This window comes from Lepisosteus platostomus, chromosome 7 (genome assembly GCF_059453375.1).
Source record: "Lepisosteus platostomus isolate fLepPlt1 chromosome 7, fLepPlt1.hap1, whole genome shotgun sequence".
Taxonomy (NCBI): Eukaryota; Metazoa; Chordata; class Actinopteri; order Semionotiformes; family Lepisosteidae; genus Lepisosteus; species Lepisosteus platostomus.
In genome coordinates, this window is record NC_142617.1 from 56629671 (window position 1) to 56652330 (window position 22660).

The window sequence follows — 22660 nt, forward strand, 5'->3', positions numbered from 1 at the left end:
ACCTGAAGTCACCCCCCTGGAGTAAAAGCAACAGGAGATGGGGTCTGCTGTCTGTGTGCCAGAACTGAACTAATAAAACATATTCTAACTCTATATAGGGATATCTTCTATAAATATATCAGCAGTTGTTGGCTCTGAACTGGCTTAACTGCTTCATTTCTTGCCTTACAATAAATTCATGCGTATATAGAATTTAGAATATAGACCAAAAGATTAGCAGAAGTCAATCTATATGACTGTATCATTATATTGCAATTGTACTTTGTATCTGTTCAGGTTATTTCTACTTTTTGTAATTGAATTCATCTGCGAGGTTATTTTGTCTCTTGGCTTGACCACAAAGTTGTTTGACTACTATCTGCTTGTGAAAGACTACAAAGCGAACGACAAGGAAGTTATATACAGTAATTAAGAATACCACCAGTCTGCAGTTCCATACTTTTGATCCTTAAAAATGCCCAGTTCTAAATTCTGAGCAATTATTTTGAATAACAAACTTAAACAGATATTGTGTCTTCGCTAGACCTCAGTTTAACAAAACCAATTGCCCACTGTGTATAGCACTTTTTCTCATGAATAACCATGATGATTTAAAACACCAGAGCTGTGATTATTGTCCACTACACATGTCTCGTTCAACAACTGGCAAAAAATAAATAAGCAACCACATGCACGTATACAGTATCAGTTAGTAAACTGCAGGACTGAAATGCGAGTTCAATGTGCTCTGGGATTAGTGATCGGTGTCACTTGTAAACTCTGCTTGAAGAATTGATGAGGCAAAACATTCAGTAGCTGTGAAGTGAGACGAGAAGCAGGCCAGGCCTTTTGCAAATGTTTTAGTGCGTTTAAAATTGGGAAATGGGATTGTCCTAGGGCAAGATTAAAGGGCCTTGACCTAGCATGCCAAAAAATACACACAGAAAACAAGGAACGTTTAGGATACCAAATCACTTTTTAGGTCGGAGAGTGGTTACATTGTCCTTGTGTAGACCCAACTCATTTTCTGATTGTTTTATTATACAGTGGCGACAGATGATGTACCATGAAAGGTGCGATATAATATAAAGATGATCATTGTCATCCTTATTATTATTCCTCCATCAGCTGCGACTCCTCTTTTACATTGAACACGTCCCATTTCTCCCCCCCAGAGCTCACTGAAAAGCAGATGTTGGCCACAGCTGAGAAACCACTCTGTGAATAAAGGCAGGTGAACTAGAGGGGGAAGTTTAGGTGGCCCACTGTGGAAAAGCCAGAAATGGAACTGAAGCAGGCCATTAAAGTTTGCATCCCTTCTGTTTCAAACTCTTTCCTTTCTGCTGCTCCAGAAAAAGGATTTGTTTCACCTTCTGTGCTTAAGAACTATGCGGATAAAATGTAATGCACTTCAGTCCAAACAAATCTAGCCTGCCTGGTGTGAAGGTGCTATTTGCCAGCTCTAGATAGTGTCTGATTTCTGTGTCTGCTCACATTCTGTGAAGGCAACACTGCACAGGAGTGACCTGCCAAGTGCAACTTTCACCTAGATATCTTAAACCTCATTTAAGAGATTCAAAAGTGTCAATAGCCCAGAAAAGAAAATTAAAACGGAGAGAAATAGGAAACCTCTGCTATTGAGAAGGCAGATTCTTATTTCGAACACTGCCTAAGCACTAACAGCTTTCATCTGTTTTTTATTGGCAACTGGAAACCAGGAACTGTCCAACAGGAATTGTGCTTTAAATTGTGTCTCAGACTGAAGAAATGAACAATCTGCACCTGGCCTGACACAGCTGTTTTGTCCATAGAAATGATCAATAGTGCTCCTATTGTTTGACAGCAGAAAACTGATCCTGCCCTTAGCCACAGTGATCCTGTGCAGAAGGCCTAAATGCAGTCTGTTTAGGTAACGATGAGACAGCAGGAGAAGTGCAGATCTTGGCGGTTCCTTAAAGGAAACAATTCTGCAAACTGACAGAGTTGGCATAGGGAGCTCATCCAATTTGGCAGAAACACTGAGCTGAATCCCTTAAGAGCTGATAAGGAGACTGAGGCGCTCACTGCACTGATCTCACTTGTTCTACTTAAGATAGAAAGGGTAACTTCAAAGTTAAAACAGACTGCCTTCTTTTTTCTTCTTCTTCTGATATGGACACTTCTAAAGCAATTAAGGTGTAGATTGTAAACAGCTGTTGATTTCCACACTGGCAGCAGCTCACGGAGGGAGTTTTGTTCAGAAAATGTAAAACAAAAGACGTATTTTTTTTTTTATTTGAGGCATATATCTTTTCCAGGGCTTTGCTAGAACATCTGTACTGCTCACTAAAGTCCATGGGCACACAATGCACTTTAGTTTTGAAAGCTGCGGTCAAATATTCCCAACTTATTTTTAAGATAACATTTTGAGATATGAACATTTGAGCACCTGATCTGCAACAGAAAGATCTTTTAGCAAGCAGAAACTAAAAGGACAATTAACTTGATGTATTTTTAAGTTTTTACCTTTTTTCTTGGAATGATACAGATGACAAAGCAGCATCCTGTCTTTGCTTGCTTTACTGTAAGTGTCTTGCAAAATATGCAGGAGTATGCAAGCCAGGGGTGTCCATTCCTGGTTCTGCAGGGCTGGTGTGTTTAGGTTCTCTACATCTCTTTAACATTGCACTTGAAGAGCTGGGAGAAGCTGTTAAATTAACCCAATAACCAGCTTGTTCAGCTCATTAGGAGCTGAGCTGGAATGAACACCCGCAGACAGGCTGGCCTTCCAGGCGCAGGACTGAACACCCTAGGCCTAAGCAGTGCAAGCAATACCTAGAAATGAGTGTCCGCAATTCTCCAGGAAGGACAGAGTATTAAACAGCTGATGTCTTGGTGCAGGACCTGCAGGGCCCCTGTCCAGTAGGTCATCTTAGGTCACCCCAAAATCATCAGTCATCCAGTCCCAGAGCATGTGTGTGGTGATCGGTTTAGTTAGATAATTGTTTCAATTTAGTTAGGAATGGCCAGCTGTGGTCCTCGAGCACTATGGGGGGTGTCGTGTGTTTTCATATCAAATCATCTCTAAACTACTTAATTGAGCACATCGCCCGCTTAAGATTAAATTGCTCCAAGCCGTTAGAAATTGCGGGATTGAAGGGTGACCCACACAAATGACTGGACCTCCAGGAGCCCACAGTCTGCAGATGCAGATCCGGTGTGTGAGGAGAAGGCATCACACACTTTCCCTTGCAGGCTGGTTGAGTGTGGTGCGCTTGCTGTACCCTGGAACAAAGCGTTCAGGGATTCAAGGGGATAACTTAATCTGTATTTTAGTGCAGCTCAGTGTTGAGATCAAACTAGGTTTGTTTCAAGGACAAGATTTACACTTCTGAGAATGGATCCTGAATTGAAGTTTATTCTCAGTGCAATTTAACTGCCAAGTACTGTGACTAAAGGAAGGATATTTATCACCTAGAAAATTATATCAGGAGGTGTGAGGGAATAAAATCAGGCACACGTCAACCATTGAAGAAATATAACAGCTCAGCAGAGTACCGGTATAAATTAAAACACAGATTCTTAGGGCATCCGTAAAGTACCCCACTGTTATCCAGCATTTTCGTAGGAGAAAGCAATTAAAGTTGTGAACTAAATATCCCTCGAAGTTCCCACATTTTTTTCCTGTTTGGACAACTTGATACTGCTACTGGCAAGCATCCCATTTAATAAACGTCTTATAAACAGATACAGTATTAAACAAAACACAGATTTTCTGGGGTTTTTTATGATTCTTTTGTTGTTTGGTAGGTCTGGCCAGTACATGGATATGGCAGAAATAATAAGAAGAATTATATTTCGTGAGGCCACAGTACATTTCCACCGAGTGATTGCACGGTGTTGCTCGCCTCCAACTTGACGGAGTAGCGACTCAAGTGGTCTTGTCTTGTTTCTTGCTGAGCTGCAGTGCGTCTGATGGTGTTTGCTGCCAATTAGCGCCGGACCGCGGTCTTAGCGGTCCCACGCCAGCGACCCGCAGCCTGGCCGGGCGCCGGAGCGTCAGCGAGAGGCTGCGGTGCGGGTCCGCAGGCGTGAAAGCGATGTCGGTTTCATTATCATTTCGACAGACTGATTAGCTTCTAAGCGCTCTGATGCTGTGCCAGTTTTCTACCTGTTTGACAGCTCGGTGCTTTCAGCATTTTCAAGATACTATACTGGAGTTGTTAAGGGAAACGCACTGCAAACATTGCAAAACCCAAAGCATGTACAGTACAGTTGTCTTGTTAAGAGTTTCAATACTAATTATTGAAAATATGTAATAGATAAAACAGTTTCAGACTCTTTGCCTGTCAATAATACATAAATGTGTCTACTACTGTATATTACCTGTCTGTTGTAATTGTAACATCGGAGCTTTAAGGGAAATTTAACACCAACAACTCTTTCCTCACATCTCTTCCTTAGTTTAATTCTTCATAATAACAGTAAACCATTAACAGAATACACAATAGTCTTCCTCCCTAAGAAATTGTGGATCATTAACTTCTATGATAAGCTCTTAATGCTTAATTCTGTCTTAATTACCTCAATAACCTCATTCGCTGTCTAAAGAGTTGCAATATACAATTATTTGTAAATGTTTTTCAATAATAAAGTTTAAAAGCATTCTAGTCCTGTCCCTTGTAGTTAGGTGGTCAGTTTGACTTGGACAATAAAGGACCCGCCTTTCCAGGAACTAGGTCTTTTGTAACCCTTCTGTAAAGTGGTTCAAACCACAGGCCAGCAGGTTCACTAACACACCGGTGGAAATGTAAAGTATGTAGCCGGACCTTGGATCACAAGCTACCTCTGATAACCTGATCCACACAGAAAACTTGCAACATCAAATGACAGGTCCCAAAGCAAGAGGAATCCAATCACTCAGGAGAGATCCAGGGGAAGTGACATCATAATACCATAACATGCTGTACAAACCAATCCAAAATCCACTCAAGATTTCCTCATCCTCATCAGATCAAAGATCTCCCTTGAAAAACAGATTTTAGTCTCAGTAGAACCTCCTGCTTAAAGGGGCACTGCAATGCTATTTTTATATTTCGGGGTTAGAAAGAACCAGCATTGATGAGTTTATTTCAAACCACAATACAAGTAAAATGTACTTGTAAAACCTCCAATTTAAATCACAGAGTAGAAGAAATTGCCAGCTATGCTCAACGCCATATTCTGCGATTCAGAAAGAGGCAACAAAACATCTGGTGAGGTGAAGCAGTCCAATTACATTGTAAACAAGCAGGCTTGTAAATACATCTCTTTTACTCTAATAGAAATATTGTTCTCGATTTCAAACAGTTGTGCTAATAAATGGAACTTTCTTGTTAACTCTGCATGCAGATCACATTGGAAACTTTCTGCGGTGAAATATCTGCTGCACAACCTGTACTTATTCGCTCGTACATCACATTACAGTGACTAGTGAGCAGGAAGGGCTGCTTCATATTGCAATTCTTGTGAGCTCTCGCTCTCGTCCGTGAGACTGGGGGTGTGTGACAGCATGTTACCTAACCGATCTGAGAAATTGGGACTGCAGTTCCCCTTTAAAAAATGGCAATAAAAAACTATTCTATACACTGAGCCCATAAATTTGAGGCCCCCTCTGGAATGCAGAACAGGTGTCGTACCATCGGTTCCCCATGTTACTGGAGGCAAAACAACGCCCACACAGCAGTTCCGATATGACAGAGATCCCGTCACATTCTTTAGCCAGCTGCACAGCTGAAACGGAAGTCAAACCTAACCTTTGTTATGCTTTTGCATGGGAGGCAATAGCTGTCCAACTTACCAATGTTAACCAAAAAAGGGCTTCACTAAACCCTACCCTGAAAGAATCATAAATTCCAACTTTCTCTGGCATTTAGTTATTGCTTTCACCGTGATTTTTTAAAATAAAATAGACACAACTACACTTTGAGATTCCCAGACACCCTCGAAATTCAGTAAGATACTGTAACCCACCTTCACAGAAGTGGACAAGGTGACAGAAGAGGCGAGAGTTCTCCAGCATGCTTTCATAAAAAGTCAGAAAAAGCATTGCCTGAAAACAATTGACTTCAATATGCCACCAGGAGGACAAACAAAGAGGTCAGTTTTCCCTCGACACTCCATGTAAACCTTTTTCTGCTATCATCCCTGGCGTTCAATGACTTGAATTATTACACAAGGACTTGAATTTCCAGATGAATCGAAACCAACTCCAGGGAGATTAAAGTCATGCCAAATGCATAGTCATGGTGTGCCTGCCATTATAACCTAAGCATGCCCACAGTCTGCTTGTGATTTTGAAAATTAAAAATTAAAGCTTTTGTGGTATTTTGCTTTATTCTCAATGACTCAGCTAATGGTGTTGTTATTTGTCCTTTGCATTGTCTGAAATTCAAAATGAGGGAAGGCAAACAATGTTCTAATAAACCCATATTATAGGCTCTGTAACATCAGGTTTTATTTATTTTTGTCCAGGTTTTTTTTTTGATAGTCTAGTGAAAAAGGCCAGCCGATTCGGCTCTGCAGCTGTAAGCAATGCAGCATTGACAGATGAGGTGCCCACATGGATTTTCAGACGAAGGAAGTGGTGAGGACATCAACATGTCTCAGCTAACCATCTCCAGAGACAAGTTGGAAATGCTCTGAGCTGTCAAGAGAACATTTTTCCATACTCGCAAAAAACAAATGGCCTTATCTCCACAAAATGTTATCTAAAGGAGCTGGAAAAAACACATACATCCACATATACTATATATATATATGCTGTATGTGTTTGCATTTTCCTTTCACTTGGAAATGTTGAACTTTGACTAATGTTAATGGAAAAACCTTTCCTTGTTTCTCATGCATGATTCATTAGAGCTTTCCGTTGACTTTAAAATGCTTCAGATTGGTTTCTCCAAAATAAATGCTTTTCATTCACACAAAGGGATGCAAGAAATAGGTACACTATGCAAGTTTAAGACCTCACTGTCTTGTCTGCCTGTGATATACAACCACCACCCAGGAGGAAGAGAGCCTGCAAGAAATATGAAATCAGTTATATATCTGGAGAAAATAGGATTCTTGCCATGATTTATCTAGGGCCCTTATGTGTTTTTCATTGCCGGCAAACTGACACTTAACTTTACATCTGGTTTTCAGGAACTCCTCCATCACTGGGACACAGAACTGAATTAAAAAAGTGATAGAATTGAGCAAGGGAGGGCTTTCTAAAGCCATGGCAGGGAAGTAAGAGGAATCCTCCTGGTTTGAAAAAACCACAGCACAGGGGAGGTGGGTGACGAAGCTGTATCTGCTTGTGCAAGTGTCGCAGGGTGCTGGAAGTGGGAATGGAACACGGGAGAGGTAGGTCCGGTGGAGCACGTTCGTTCGGGACTATCAGGGCGATGGAAGGGACGGAACTGTCAGGCTGAATGGAAGACGTGCTCATTGGGAGTATCGGCAGAGCAGAAGATTCCGGCTCGGGTCTTTCTGAGTTGAGATTTAAGGTAAGCCGCTTTGAGGAAACTGGTGCTTGCTGGAAGATTTTTTGGGGGGTTTATTTGTAACATGGCACATGACAGAGAGAGAGAGAGAGAGAGAGAGAGAGAGGACTGTACAACATGTAAAAAATGCTGCCTGGGATTTGTTTTCTTTGTTGTGGTTACTTTGGTCTATTGTGTGAGGTTTTTTGTGTGTATGTCCCTTGTGGATATCTTATTTGTGTTCTTCTTTTGCAGTAGAGAGATGGGAATACTTACCTTATTGTAATTATTGAATATATTGTACCAGTCTGTGAGTGCACTGATGGTTCTGGAGCACCTTTGAAGTTGCTATTTGGTGTAGTTGACTACAGTTCATGCAAACAGTCACTGACGAAACACAGATATTGACATCTGCAGGCAAAAACAGGTGAGATATTCCAACTCTCGTGCATCTGTAAGTACAAGTAACTTACACTACTTTGTACTTAAATTACAATAGTTACGCTATACAGACACTACAAAAATAATATTTTAAAGTGCATCATTGCAACATTGTACCATTTCATGAACTGAACTTAAAATTACTAAACATATTGGGGTGATGTTTTGCATGAGTTAATACAGTCCTTTAATGATAATGTCTGCAATTTACAATTTATTGTGCCTCACAGTGTCTTCAATCAAATTACTGTAATTAGACTAGAAATCAAAAGCTATAATCGCTGAACTTGGGGCAATTCATAGTTATGAATTTTAAGGAACAAAACAACTGATATTTTTGCAATTCTTGTTTTTTCTTTTAACTCCTTCCATGTTTCTTTTTCAATTTAAATGTAATTAGTATTTGACTGGGAGCGAAGATCAACCTAACTGCAACCACCTGCTCAGAAGCAGCTTCTTCAGTCAGCACACATGCTATTAATCAACTGCAACGGTAATTTACCAACAGCAAATACCTTAGTCGTCAAGAAGCTCAGTTTAAGACCTTCCAGCAACCACTTCAAATTCATCATTCAACTGGAAAAATAACTATGCTGGTGCAAGTAGAGACACCTCAAGGTGCATTTATCTCAGTATCAGTAACTAAACATTTAGGGAGGAAAACTAAGACTCAGGTTCAGAATTCTTGCTTGTACAACAGATGAGAGATTTTACTTGAACTGGAAAGACTGAAAACCTTTTCAAGAATGTCCCTGATGTTAATCTATGCCTTGTGCGTTTCTTATTTAATTCTTAAAAGACATATACAGTATAATCTAATTATATTATATAACAGATAAGAGTTCCACATCCATTTCCTGGTGTCTGTTCAAAGGCCTCCTTTATTCTTCTGCTATGCCTCAACTCCCAAAGCCACACACATGCGTTGTATCTGGCTTTTCATGTAAAAGACATTTGAGGGCCTCAGAGTTGAAAGGTCTCCATCTTGCAGGGTTTGTTCTATTCCAGGAATGTAAGAAACACACTGACCAAGCAAAAAGGAATCTTTTCTTACTTTATAAATAGCGTCAGACAAACACAGCTGCTGGGAGACATGACCATAATGACCGCTGGACAAAGAGGAAATGAAAGTAATGGATATATCATAAGCACTGCAAAACAACAAGCAATATTTTTTAAAAAAAAAATATTTCTTTGCTATGGTATGTCAATAATAAACCTTGCAGAAATAATTTAATTAAACTGTATAGATATCGACTGTGGTGTGTTTAGATTCCCCAAAATATATGCCAGACAGTTGTCAAATATTACTTAACAAGAGGTGCAAAACTTGAATTTAACACGTACAGAACAGCACATTGGTGAGGGTATAAAAGGGATTACATCATCCTCATTGCATAAGCCCTGTTTCCCAATCATCCACAGGTAGACTCCAGAGTAATGAGCCCTACAGCAGAACTGGCTCCCTGCTCCCCATATCCCTTGCAAATCCATTCCAACTCTAATTGCTCTCCCTCTCTGCCGATTTCACCTCCACCCCCTGCCTCACAACAATACCGATATTCACATCAAATTACTTCTCTCAGTGCACACCACGCCCTGCATCCCAACCACCTGCAAAATGAGCCCTGCTGGAAATTTCACTACAAATTACTCTGTGTCTGTCAGATCCCCTGGGAGCCCTGGAAATCCCTCCCTGCTCCCATTCTCCACCCTCCTCCCCCTCTCTCGCACCCTCTCTGTCTTTCCGGGTCTTTTTGTTCTCCAAACTTGACAAATCAGAAAAGTAATAAAAGCAGGAAGATTAAAAAAAAACAGGTGGGGTTAAGAATACAAATCACACTAAACAAAGTTTTCAGGTACAGTAGCTTTCAAACGCTCTGGGTGTACAGAGGGAAATTTGAAAAAGAAACACTTTGATCACAGGTAAGCAATCCATCTTAACTACAACAATATTTCACAGCCATCATTAAGAACAGAGGTGTGCTGCACTTTTTCCACAGTGTAGGCAACTCTCTCCTTGTTATGCCTCCACTTTGTCTTAAGTCTACTGTAGATGACACAACGTGACAGCCTGCTAGTAGGAAAATATGCTAGCTTACACACTAATGATCTGCTCCTGTTTTTAAGAACCTATTAGCAACCTACTGGCATCAGACAGTGGTTTTACAGATTGAGCAGTTATTACTTTACATGCTTCAAATTCAGCAAGTAAGCAACAAGTGGACTCTTGTCTCTTGTCTCTGTGTTTCTGTAACATATTATTCCATCTATTTTACATTCAAAATATGCACGGCAATGACCAGAAAAGAGCACAATTTTCATTAAAGGCTCCAGTCATTGTTTGCACGTCTGCATTGTTTACATTCAAACTGTTTACTTGTACATTGTCTACTGTTTGTTTGAATGTTGTCTTGATACACTGTCTGCACTTTGTTTTTACACTTGTTTTAACAATCGGGAGACTTTCTGTAAGTACAAATTCCATTGTACCAGTACATGTACCGGTTACATATGGCAATAAAGTTCAAAGTTCATTACACAAATCCCTGAAACATCATCACAGAGGACTGAATTCAAGCGAATAATCTAGATCAGGTGTACAAACTCCTGGGGGTATTCTGTCTGCATTCTTTCATATTTTTTTGCAAGATCTGACCATTGTGAAATGTCACGATCCCTTGCACCACAATTAACATCTATTGCTAATGCCAAATCAGCAATCTGTTGCTGTTCTTCTCAAAATTTCATCACAGTGGACACACATCATTGCCTATTTGGTCAACATTTATATCCTTTAAGTTTTCTATGCTTCAACACAATGAGAGAACTGCAAGTATTAAGATTAAGATCAAAGAAAATCTAGGATTCCCTGATTCAGGATACAATCCTCAACTCATGTCTGCTGCACAAATCAAAATGAATGATGGATAACGTCTGGTAGGGGTACAAGACAAGCAGCAGTTTTGGAACTACTGCTTTAAGTTACACATGGTGGTAATTGAATCTCAATACAATGAGGTGGCTGTCCTATGGTCACAGTGAGCTAGAGGAAGCAATTTCTTACCAAACGTCATCAAGCTTAAAGGAGCTCCAGTGATGATCTTAAGATTATAATTGTCAGATATTCTTTCTAATTAGAAAGACACCTCATTCTCTCTTCTCTACGCAGGAAAAGCATCCATTAGGAAGAGCTGCACAGTCTGGGGGTGACAGACTGGGGTGGCAGTGTGAGTGTCTCATCACTCTTGGACACTGGGTTACAATCTGGACTGGGGTACCTTCTACAGTACATGGTTTTCTGCTGAGGGCTCTGGCTCTCACTCAACTTCCAAAGACACACTGGCTAGGTTCATTGACATCTTTAAATTGTCTCTGTGCATGGTACGTGTCCACTGTGATGGACTAGTATCCAGTGCAGGGGGTTGTCCCAACCTGTGCCCTGTGTTTCCTGGATAGTTCCTGGGTTGCCACAATTCTACTCAGGAACCAGCTGCTTTCTGATAATGGATAGATGCATAGTCTAGGCCAGAGGTCTCCAGCACCAGTCCTGGAGAACCCCTCTCCATTAGCTTTTACAGTTGCCCACTAATATCCACAGGCCTGGAACAATTTAACGTTGTTCTGTTTTAAATTAAGCAATAAAGAGATTATCTGAAACAAAAATCTGAAGACCCTTCAGCCCTCAGGAAACAGAGGGCTTAACTGAACAAATGGCTTTCTTATTTGATTGATGACCTCCAAATATCCCTAATCCTTAAAAATCAGCCCGATTTAGGATAACCAATAAGATAAACTAGACTGGGGCTTTCCAGGACCAGGGTTGGACAATCCTCCAGCACAGGCTTTAGTGAGTCTTTCTAAAGAAAATAAAAGTAAAATCTAAGGACTGAAAAGAAGCCACGAAACTTAACACACTGAAGTAAAAAAAAAACTCTAGATCACCTCAATCCCCCTCCTCCTATCTCAAACTAAGAGCAAAAGTGCCACCTGGTGGAAACTCTCCAAAGCCCTGAATGACTGGAAGCACGAAATGGGGGTGAGTCACCAGCGAATGTGCCAAAGAGATGAGCGCTGAAAGCTCTTTGGAAAAAGGATTAGGGCTGTTTACGTGGCCAAGTGGCAGGCTGCCAAAAGCACAAGTGTGCACTTCTTAAAGCTGAAGAGGGCCTGAATCTCACACGAAGAGCTGCACCTTGTCTGCTCTGCAAACCACAGCCACGAGAACCCACGGACTATTTTTCTTTGTCTTTCAAAATCTTGAACAGATTAAACAAACCGACTGGTCTCTGCAACTCGGAAGAAACATAAAAAATGCAGATTTAAACGATTAAGTCCTGTTGTGGCTTCAAGGTGCAAACAGCCAGGGGCCACTGAGCAGACACGGTGTGCACTGAATCTTTGACTCCGATTAATCAGGTTCCAGTAGCTTTGATGAGCCGGTAATGGCAAAGGCAAAATAATTTAATCAGGATGCAAGATCAATGGAAGGCTTTTTTCCAATGCCTATGAATGCAAACTGCAATCGGAAAAAGGGAAAAACAATAAACTGATCTGTCTTGCTGCAAGCCGATGTGAACTTACAGTAAATGGAATCTGAACGATACTTCCAAGTGGGGGGATTATTATGTGCCCTTCACTGATGTGGCGGCTGCAGGCTGAGCTCAGGATATCTTTAGAGTTCACGTGCTGTAGAGCTTGAAATGCAGAGTGGGTCCTGATGAGTGTGTGTGCGTCTGAGGCGTCACTGGAACCCTATATTGTGGATCTCTGACTAGGAAGTTGAAGCCGAGAAGCTCTTTCTCTGCCTCTGGTTTTGGCACATTTATTAAAGACACATTTACAGTGTACATACAGTAAGCTGCTCAGAAGGCTTGCCTGCTGTAGCTGACTGACCACGCCCCCTACGTGTTACTATGCAGCCACTCAGGATCGAAGAGTAGCACTTTGATTTCATAACTAGCTTGCAAATTATGAGGGAAAAACCAATGCACAGCATATACTCGGTAATACTTAATAGAACAAGTTGCATTATAAAAAAACACTAAACCTCTCATTTTCCGGATCTTAACTAAAGTCACTGAGTTAAAACACCTTTTACTTAGGATTTTCACTTCTGAATGCCAATAAACTGTACAGGTTGAGTTAACTGAAAGAAGCCACTTTGGAAAAAAAACTGCAGGGACCGTCTAGTATTATAGAGTCGTAAAGTTTTGTTCTTATAGATAACTGATACCAGTAAACAAGATGACTAGTTCACATAGAAAAAACTCTAAGCAGTAGGACCTGGAATTTTTCATTACAGTCAAGCGCACCTAGAAGAGGAATGACTCACTGCCAATATCCACTCCAAGAGATTATTTAGAAACAACCCCTTTTTCCTTTTCATGTTTACTGTAGACAACTACTACAGTTCTCAAGTGCTGTATCTGGTACAATTCCCCTGAAGAACTAAGAATCTGTTGTTACATGTATAAATGACACATACATTGTTACAGTCTTCTTCCATTTCTGATTTTCATCACCTTGGGCTTGCAGATCCACATCAATTTCCACTACAAGGTCATGAAGAGAGGTGTTAAACCTACACCTACATTTACCAGTGGCATGGTTAAATGTATTTCAGTTTCACATTCAATGATATACTGTATGCTTATGTCCGATATGCAAACAAATGAAATGTAATAGAAACAAACGTTAAAGAGAACAATGCTGGCACCTAGTGTTAGTGTTAATTAAAAATGTTTCTGTGGAATACAGCCATGAGAAGTGACACCACTGTACAAAAATACTTTTTCCATAACTTAATACATTTGAACATTGAGTACTGTTAAGTTTGAAAAATATCAAGTTTATAAATTGTAGAGTGCAAAAACATACCAAAAAATCAGGTGGTGAGGCCAGCCACAAAATGTAATTCTCTCCGTTGTTTTTGAATAAAATACATATACAGCATTTATGGAACAACTTAATCAGATAGTGTTAACTTTTTCTTGAGAGACAGTCCACACAGCAGCTCTTTAAACATCAGTTCAGGTGTGGTTTGCCATAGCGGCATGTTTCCAGCTTTGGCTCAAACACACTGGGAAGAGCAGCTGGGAAGAGTAAAATGCTGTTTACTTTTGGAACAGAATGTGACACTGACAAAGCCCCGTTTAACGAAGATCGGTAAACAGAAAACATAACCTCTCAGCTCAATGCAAACTAAAAAACGTGAGCAAATTATTGGCATGACATTAACTTTCATCATTTATAATACAAAATGCAGATTACTTATGCATAAAAGTGTATATTCTACAATACATAGCATATTACTGTTTAAAAAAACAAATTAATGTATTTTTTGCTGGAGGTCAGAAGGAACACAAACACCTCCTCAGCCATTCAAAACAGCTCACCAACTAAGGACAAAAGGTAGTGGGAAACTGCACATCACTAAGACTGTTCTAACCTGCGCAGCCTCAGACTGGACCGCAGACTTAGAAAGTGAGCCAACACTCACCCTTATTTTGTAAGAGGAAAAAATGAATAATACAATGATTTTATCCTGTAACAGGCATTCACTACCACAAACATAGCCGTATTGATAAGGTCTTCAAGATGAACACAATAAATTGGAAGAGCTCCTATCAGAATCAAAATCCCCAGTGCACTTCCTAAAGACCAAACAGGCACTGCCAGATGTGCAGCCTACCAGAATAACAGCACGAGATGCACAGTGCCCCTTCGAAATGCCAGTTCATAACCAGTGCACCACCATCATGTATTCAAGAGCACCATCTGAAGGTGTTTTTAGAAAGACTTAGTGTATTACTTACTAATTGGTGGTAAAAATCCACATTATTCATTTTTTAATATTTTATTCTAGTCCACTTTTAAAAGAGACATTGAATATTTGAGGCAAAACAGCATTGTCTTACTGTAAGTGCCTTACTTACCACCAACTGTATATACAAAGATAGACCAGAAAAGCAGTACAGGTGTGCAGACATTTCGGAAACTAACACAGAAACCTGCAGATACATAGGGAAACCTGTAGACTTTTAACATCATGTAGTTAATTAAATTAAAATATCAAGTCATTATATTATTAAAGAGTTAATCTACTACATTTTTGGTAAGCGCTGGAATGTTGTATTATTTTATACATTCAGTCTATGGGTGCACTACTTTCAAATGCCCTGTACTTACTGTAGATTTTGAAACAAAAACAAAATGAAATGTGTGCCTGTTGCCTTTCTTTCAAGAAATGTCTGGATGAGATTCTTGAACTAATTCACCACTAACAACCAGCCAGGCCTTAGTTATATTCTTAATTGCACGCACTGTGACTGTACAATTGAAATGATATTTCATTTGATTAAATGATTATGTTTTTATCCATATGCTGGTAACGAAACATATTCACCACTTCCAAATGCTTCCCACAGAACCTTTAAACCTGGGTTAATTCACAGACCCTATTTGGACTCTACATCCTGCAGAATGCCCAGTTTGAGCAGATAAAAGAGTACCTTGACTAGTGCTGCCATCTGCTGGTGGAATTTTCAGGCCACGTCGGTCTGAATAATAATAAACAACTTTCTTTTATATAGTGCCTTTAAAGGTGGCTCCTCAAAGAGCTTTAGAGAACGACAACAACTATAAAAAAAAATGCTCATTGAGAATACAGAATGAGAGGAGACGGCAGATGGGGGTCAAGAACAGAACCAGTTAAGTAAAAGCTCTCCTTAAGAAGGTTTTCAGCCTAGATTTGAAGGAATTTAGGTGATTCTCTGATTCCCATGGGAAGAGAGTTGCAGAGCTTGGGGTCATAATAGGAGAAGGCCCTGTTACCTATAGTGTAGACGGGCTTGGGGGACAGACAGGAGACCAGCAATAGAAGAGCGAAGGTCGCGAGGTGGGGAGCAGGACGATAGTAGCTCAGACAGGTACTGAGGTGCCAAGCTATGCAGAGCTTTATACTGTAGGTGAGTCTGAAAGGGCTTTCCTGAGTTTCATTAACTGAAACATAGCTGATGATAAAGCACGTTCACAACAAGCACGAGTTGAAGCAAGCCTGTTCCCTTCTCTGAAGCTTAGGAATTCCTCCTGTTCTCTGCGATGGGATACCAGTCCTTTTCCAGGCTCCAGGAATTAGTAATTGCTTAATTAATCATTTTTAATTTCACAAGTCACAAGAACAATTTCTGTAGGTCACAGACCTCCAGATACTTGTAAGGCTTCTTATCATTTTTTAATTAAAGGCTAAGAACCATGAAAAAGGTTAACTGCACTGCTGACTAGTGCGATTAGAAACCAATTTCAGTTTTTATAGAAAACCGAGATGCAGCAAAGAAACAGAAGATATGGCAATGGAGTGCCCTAAACGAGGTTTGACAATCTCTGCTGGAAAGGGAAGAGTTTTATTCTTTATGGAAACTTATAACATAGCATCTGACCTTGAATACATTACCCAATACTCAAAATACCAGGTATTACAATACATTCAGACACAAGGTTTTAGGATGACACACTCTTTAATTATTTGATTGATCGCTAATTTACTCCTTAGCAGATATTACAAATAAACTGGACTGAATTGCTGGTACTCGAGTAACTTTGCTACACTGAGATTCTTTCATACAGGTATTCTGTATGGTCTCTAAAGAATAATGAATCTGGTAATAATCTATTACTTCAATCAATAAGGACCTGGGTCAGGAAAACAGACAGAAATGTGTTAAAATATTTATTTAAAATAGTCTATGCTGATATATTAAAGGTCAATAAAATACAATAATGATGACAAATTAGAAAATAAAATGTAATTCCAATTGTTTTCTCTGTAATTTAATATGAAAACAGTACTTCAATTAAGCTTTATAATGAAAAAGACTATTAGAACTTGTCCCATAGTTAGGCCGTGTATCTTTTTTACATTTTTTACCTATATTCACTTTGGCCATTTCGTTACAGCTTCTTCGGAACCTGACACAACCTTGCTGGCATTCACCTTCCCACACTTAAACTGAACCATCCTGTCCAGGTCACTGTCACACAAAACATTCAGATTTAAGTTTAAATCTATTACATGGATCGCAACAAATGTGAGCTTTCATACACACGCAGTCTAATCAAGATTCTTAACAGCAATCTCAATGACTGACACTGCCTGTCATCGAAAACATCTCCTAACACTGCATTACACTGTCACTTTTCAAAAGTCAGCAAATTTAATACCCCTGTTAGTCAAGCAAAATATATTTGTTGTCTCCTAAACAGACAATTCACTTTCCTTCTACCTAAGGAATGGTAGAATTACCTTACCCTATGAATTTATGTCATTTAAAATTTCATAATGGCATCAAAAATTAATACATTATTTTTGTTCTTAACAAATCCATGTGACTGATGGGTGAAAGGGTTGGGTGAAAACACCAAAAATGAAAAAGAAGGGTAAGAAATTAAAGAGAAATTAAAAGTTTTTTATATCAAACAAAAAACAGGAAAAGAAAAAATTCAAAAAATAACATCTTGCCCAGGACAAAAGAAACAGCCCTATAGAAAATAAAGAATGGTGATAAGTTCTCTTTAAAACACAAAATACGTCTCTCTAAGGTTGTGAAAAAAGAAGTACTATATTAGCACCACCATAAAAAACCCAGATGTCACAGGTTAACTTTCTGGCTCAAGATAAGGTACAATGGGACAAAAGATTTAAACTGCGTAATGAAAATCATCGTAGTCTATTAAAAGCATAAGCCTTATACTGGTTATTCACACAGTATCCTGAGTGCATTGCTTATGAAGACTTTCGTAACAGAGTAAGACAGAAAATGAAACATCTGAACCTTCTCTCTGCCTTCTGTTCTGTAGAACAGAAACAAGGGCCAGTGGTGGAGTGTGAATTAACTGTGCAGAATAACAAGGAGCAAAGACTTTTACATCCAGTAATACTAGCTGGTCTGAATGCCAGCGATGCCCAGCGCGACTTATAATATCCCCATGAACAAAACAGAAAAAAACAGCTGGGACAGGGCTACTTGCATAAAGTAAAGTAACTCCTGTTCTTTAGCATGGCAAATACTTATAGAGGACAGGAGCAATACAAGCAACACCCTTTTGAGATTCCCCATACTTAATGAAGTTTTCAAATTTAGAGAAATACTAAACTGCATCTACATTGATACTTTATTTACGATGATGATATCAAAAGGGTTCAATACAGAAAGGAGCCGAATCTAAGCACAAATTTTTAAATCAATGGTCTGACTCTGCGACAAGTGCTACAGTGACAAACAAGCCACCAACTAAAGTAGCATTTACATGTAATTACTGCTTCCCCGCAACTACACATTTCAAATGTGGCTATCGAAATGAATTAAACAAAGCACTATTGCACCAAACTGACCCTCCCAGAGGTCATCCTTGCACTACAAGCAAATGTGGAGTCATTTTGCTGCTTAGAATCAAATTCAGTCTGATAAATTGACAATCTGAAGTGGCATCTGAAAAGTAAACACATCTTACCGTTACTAAAATAAATCTGCTACAGTTTGCCGTCAACGCTGCAAACCTGATCAATGAAAGTTGAATGAATTTTTGGCAAGGAGTGCCATCTACTGAATGGAAAAACAAAGTGACTAAAATGTTTTCAAGGTCAAGGTCAAAAGTTTTAAGTGAAGGTCTTCCCTCCTTAGCCTTGCCTGCAGTTGCTTACAACTCGGGGAAGGACAGACTTGTAATATGGAAAATATATATATATATTGAGGCCAAAAAAGAAAAAAAAGAACTTATCTTAAGTGCTATGAAAAGCTACGCAACTTCTTTTATGCCTGTTATTGAAGACTTTCAGAATCACCAAGATGACAATTACATTGTAAACAGATCACTTACACATCAATAAAATATTATTAAATAAAATGGCACTCTCGGTATTAAACTGCAGTCTAAAAAAATACTGAAATCTTTATGGCAACAAAATCTCTACACTCATATCACATCATAATTCCAAAAACACAAGACAGAAAACCAAATCACTCAACGCAAGATGCAGAGAGAAGGGTTTTGCAGGGCCTTGAGAGATTTCCACTCTATTGGCTATCAAAGTATTTTTTGTGATATGTAGGCAGTGGAAATCACACAGAATAATCCACATAAGTACCTTATGACTGGCTAACAAACACAAAATACACGTTACAAAAGAAAACGAAGTCTGAGAAGAGTGTCAGTGGGGCAAAAAGGCCTGAAAATTGTGGAGGAACCCAGCTTTAGGTGTCACTGTAACACAGAGGCAACAGAAGAGGTTATTATCTGGGAAACATCCTGGGCCATCATTATGTGCCCATAGTTTTTCTCAGGAGTGGATGGGTTCTGCCCTGAACATCTAATCCCTCGCTGGGGGTTGTGCCAAGGCTCTTTTCCGTAGTGTTTGAGGTAGGATCGGAGTGATTCACAAAGCCAGCATCCACAGCAGTCCTCCCGCTTTCCTGCGTCTTGTAATACACCAGGTAAAATATGGGCAGGATGATGCCTATCAAAAGCATGACCAACACAGCGTTCCACCACCGGATGCCCCAGTCTGCCCCGTAGCTCGCCGGGCCCTGCCTGCCCGCGGCTCGGGGCGGCCCTCCGTGGTCGTCCGCGGGGCACGGGCCCAGGCCGTCGCTGGTCTGGATCAGCCTCTCCAGGTCCTGGTCCACTTCTCTGAGGAAGTCAGTGCACTCCCGGGCATCGGGACTGGCAGTGCTGTGTGCAGCTGGGGAGGGGGAGGGCGAAGGCAGGGGACAAGGAGCCCTGGAGGCGCAAGGCGGCGTTTCACCCAGCTCCGCGCTGCACTCCGTGAAAAGGCCATGCTTCTTGACGGGGATTCGAATGGACTTCAAAGCATAAAAGTCTTGCTCCCGAATTAGGTTGTTCACTCGCTTTATGTCGGCCACCTGCATTTCGAAACAAAAACAATAAAGCCATCTTTTTGTGTTCATACTCATGTTAAAACGTAGCTTGCTCATCACCTTTTGCACTCCTAAAAATCTTCTCCCACGGCTGAAGGAGGGAAAGAAATACTCCCCTGCAGAGCTCCTCCTCCTACTCCACCTCCCCATCGGAGCCCCTCCTCCTCCCCCCTCCCCCAGCAGAGCTCCTCCCCCTCCCCCAGCAGAGCCCCTCCTCCCCCCTCCCCCAGCAGAGCTCCTCCCCCTCCCCCAGCAGAGCCCCTCCTCCTACTCCCCCCTCTGCAGAGCACCTGCCCCTCCTCCCCCCCCCCCCTTGCAGAGCCCCTCCCCCTCCCCCAGCCACGCCTCACCTTGCAGCCGTACTGCAGTGCCAGCTTGTTGAGGTTGTCGCAGTGAGAGACATCCCGCTCCAGCAGCAGCAGGTCCCCCGCCCTCTCTCGCTCCTGCCTGGCTGACTCCCGGCTTCTGGGTCTCAGCTCCATCACACTGAACTCCTCCTCCTCCTCCTCCTCCGAAGAGTCCGCAGGGTGTGCCGCCCCGGCCCTGAACAAGTACACCTGCCCATCCCCGCAGGTGTGGACATCGCCTGGGGGCAGGAAGGCTCCGCGGAGAGGCTCCCCCTGCCTCATCGTGGCGACAGCACCTGGGGAAGAGAGCAGCATGGAGCAGGGGGGTAGAGAGAGACAGGAGGCATCTGAGCAGGTCCTGCTCCAGGAAACAGCTCCTAGAAGAAGCACCTTGTTTCAGACACACAGGGGTCGTGCCTCAGGAAGCACTTCCCATTGCTATCCCTGAACACGGGGCCACTTCATCTCCACCTGGGTCTCAAAGCGCTCTTGCTCGAGAGAGTCTAAAGCACACTCTTCACGGGCTGAACCTTCCCCAGCCACTGACCACATACGAGTTTCTACCAGCAGAACGAAGCAGGAGTGAAGCAGTTCAGGTGGGGAGCTGCGTCAGCATGCGTAGGCAAAGGAAGAAGTGATAGGTTTATTCCACGCTGTCCAGACACCTGAAGAAGGCTCCACAGCCGAAACGTTGTGTTTTCTTTCTTCTCTCTTCAGCATGGAATAAACCTATTACCTGTTCCTAAGCAGGAGTGAGATATCTGAGTGTCTGTGTCTGAGCTGGAAACATCAGGAGGAGAAGAACGTAAATAAAGGCTTTACATGAGGAAGAGAAGGCCATTGGTCCCATCTGACCTGTTCGTTAGTAGTTAACTGATCCAGCCTGGTTCACGTGTCACTGTTCACAATCAAAAGCACACTCAATATTAAATGTTCAAACGCTGCAAAGCAGATAGTGATGTTGCCTTAAAAACCCTAGTTTAACTAGTACTTTTCTTTACCAGTTCAAGGTGCACCATATCTTGACGTTGTATTTATTAAACCCACTACGTAAACATTACTGCCTTCTTGCAGTCATCTGCTGCCCACAAGCGGACATAAAGTGTTGAATTATTTACTTTAACATTAATGGCCCGCCTATAGCATGACTTCTCTTAGCACAATCATCCTTAATACGTGGGAAGTTTGGCGAAGATTGCACAGTTATTTCTCGATTTCAAAATCTGTGAGTCAGTTTTCTTCGCGTCTCACACCTTAGCAGCGCACAGCACTGACTGTTCCCCATTCTCTCATCTCATCTTTTGTTTTGTTTTTTGTTGTTGTTGTTTTGCTGTACAAAAGCCCTGTTTGAAAAAAACTAATCTTTGAGAAACAAGTAAATGCATTCGACAAACTTTCGCGCACCATGTAGCTCGTTATGTCACACAAATTCACTTCAAGTGAAAAGACCGGCTCCCTGCCACAAGATCAGATAACGTGATTATATAATCTAACAATGTCAGCTAAACGTGCTGGTCACCTCCTGGGGCTTTTCGATGTGTAGCAGCCGGTTTTTAAGATCACTGATCGCAGTTGTCTACACAGGAATTAAATCAACTCACAACCCTGTGAACAGCCACAGTATCACACAAACCCGTACTTGATGTGGGTAACTGTAATGTTACTGGAACCTCATTCATCTATACTTCTCCTATTCAACTAAACCTATATATGGAGAAACAAACACGTTTTACTTACGAAATGTATACATGTAATATTAAAAAGGAAAAAGTGAAACAGTTCTTCAGAATGTAACACAACGCGCTTCTCAAAACTGCAAACATGATTACTGACAGTACGGGATTTACCGTCTGACAAGCGTAAAATAATAACATTTGGAACAAAGTCGGGTGAAAAAAGTAATCTAAGCAAATCTGTTCAAGTTTCTGTAATTGTTGACCAAACTCACCTGTTTGGAGTAGACTACATTATCCTATAAGACTGCATCGTGATACAAAGCTCTGGCACACAGGAACTTGATGGTAACCCGGCGAGAGAAGAAGAGGTAGATTGACAAGGGTTGAACCAATCACATCTCAGGGATGAGGCACACTATCCAATCGCAACACAGCATGGGCGGGACACTTCCTCATCAAGTTAGATAGAGTGTGTGCCCAGACTACGTGTCCTGGTAATAAATTAAAGTGACAGTGATTTAATTGTCTAAGTAAAGCGGTGATCCTCGACCTTGGTCACTATTGCTGTTGGTCACATCGCCGATTTCTAAAGTTACATAGCGGAATAATTCCACTGTGATCAGTTAAACGGGTGATTTTTTTTACATTAAGAAATGTAGAGGTCATTTAAGACTTAAGTAGCCCTCAAAGACTAGAATTCCTAGTTGAACAGATTACTTCCTTATCAGTAGATAACAGGCGTTGCCAGTATTTAAAAACAGATGACCTATGAGACTAACTGGATTATGTTTCTCCAG

General features: G+C 41.0%; 1 protein-coding gene across 2 annotated transcripts; it reads right to left on the reverse strand.

Moving 5' to 3' along the window:
• Positions 1-16622: 16622 nt before the first annotated feature.
• On the reverse strand, positions 16623-22256 carry lysmd4 (LysM, putative peptidoglycan-binding, domain containing 4). Of its 2 annotated transcripts, none has more exons than XM_088641361.1 (3): positions 22136-22256; positions 20191-20483; positions 16623-19825 (listed from the first exon to the last, which is right to left on the reverse strand). In XM_088641361.1, the coding sequence occupies exons 2-3, from the start codon at positions 20467-20469 to the stop codon at positions 19223-19225; spliced, it is 882 nt and encodes a 293-aa protein (XP_088497487.1). In that variant the 5' UTR covers positions 20470-20483; positions 22136-22256; the 3' UTR covers positions 16623-19222. The 2 variants fall into 2 exon arrangements, with proteins under 2 accessions (XP_088497487.1, XP_088497488.1); XM_088641362.1 differs by lacking the exon at positions 22136-22256 and adding an exon at positions 21441-22126.
• Between the last annotated feature and the right edge of the window lie 404 nt (positions 22257-22660).

Excerpts from the sequence above, each read along its gene's own strand:
- lysmd4 (XM_088641361.1), bottom strand. The coding sequence starts at position 20,469 with ATGAGGCAGGGGGAGCCTCTCCGCGGAGCCTTCCTGCCCCCAGGCGAT. Across the intron at positions 19,826-20,190 it reads CACTGCAGTACGGCTGCAAG|GTGGCCGACATAAAGCGAGT; the intron begins GTGAGGCGTGGC and ends TTCGAAATGCAG.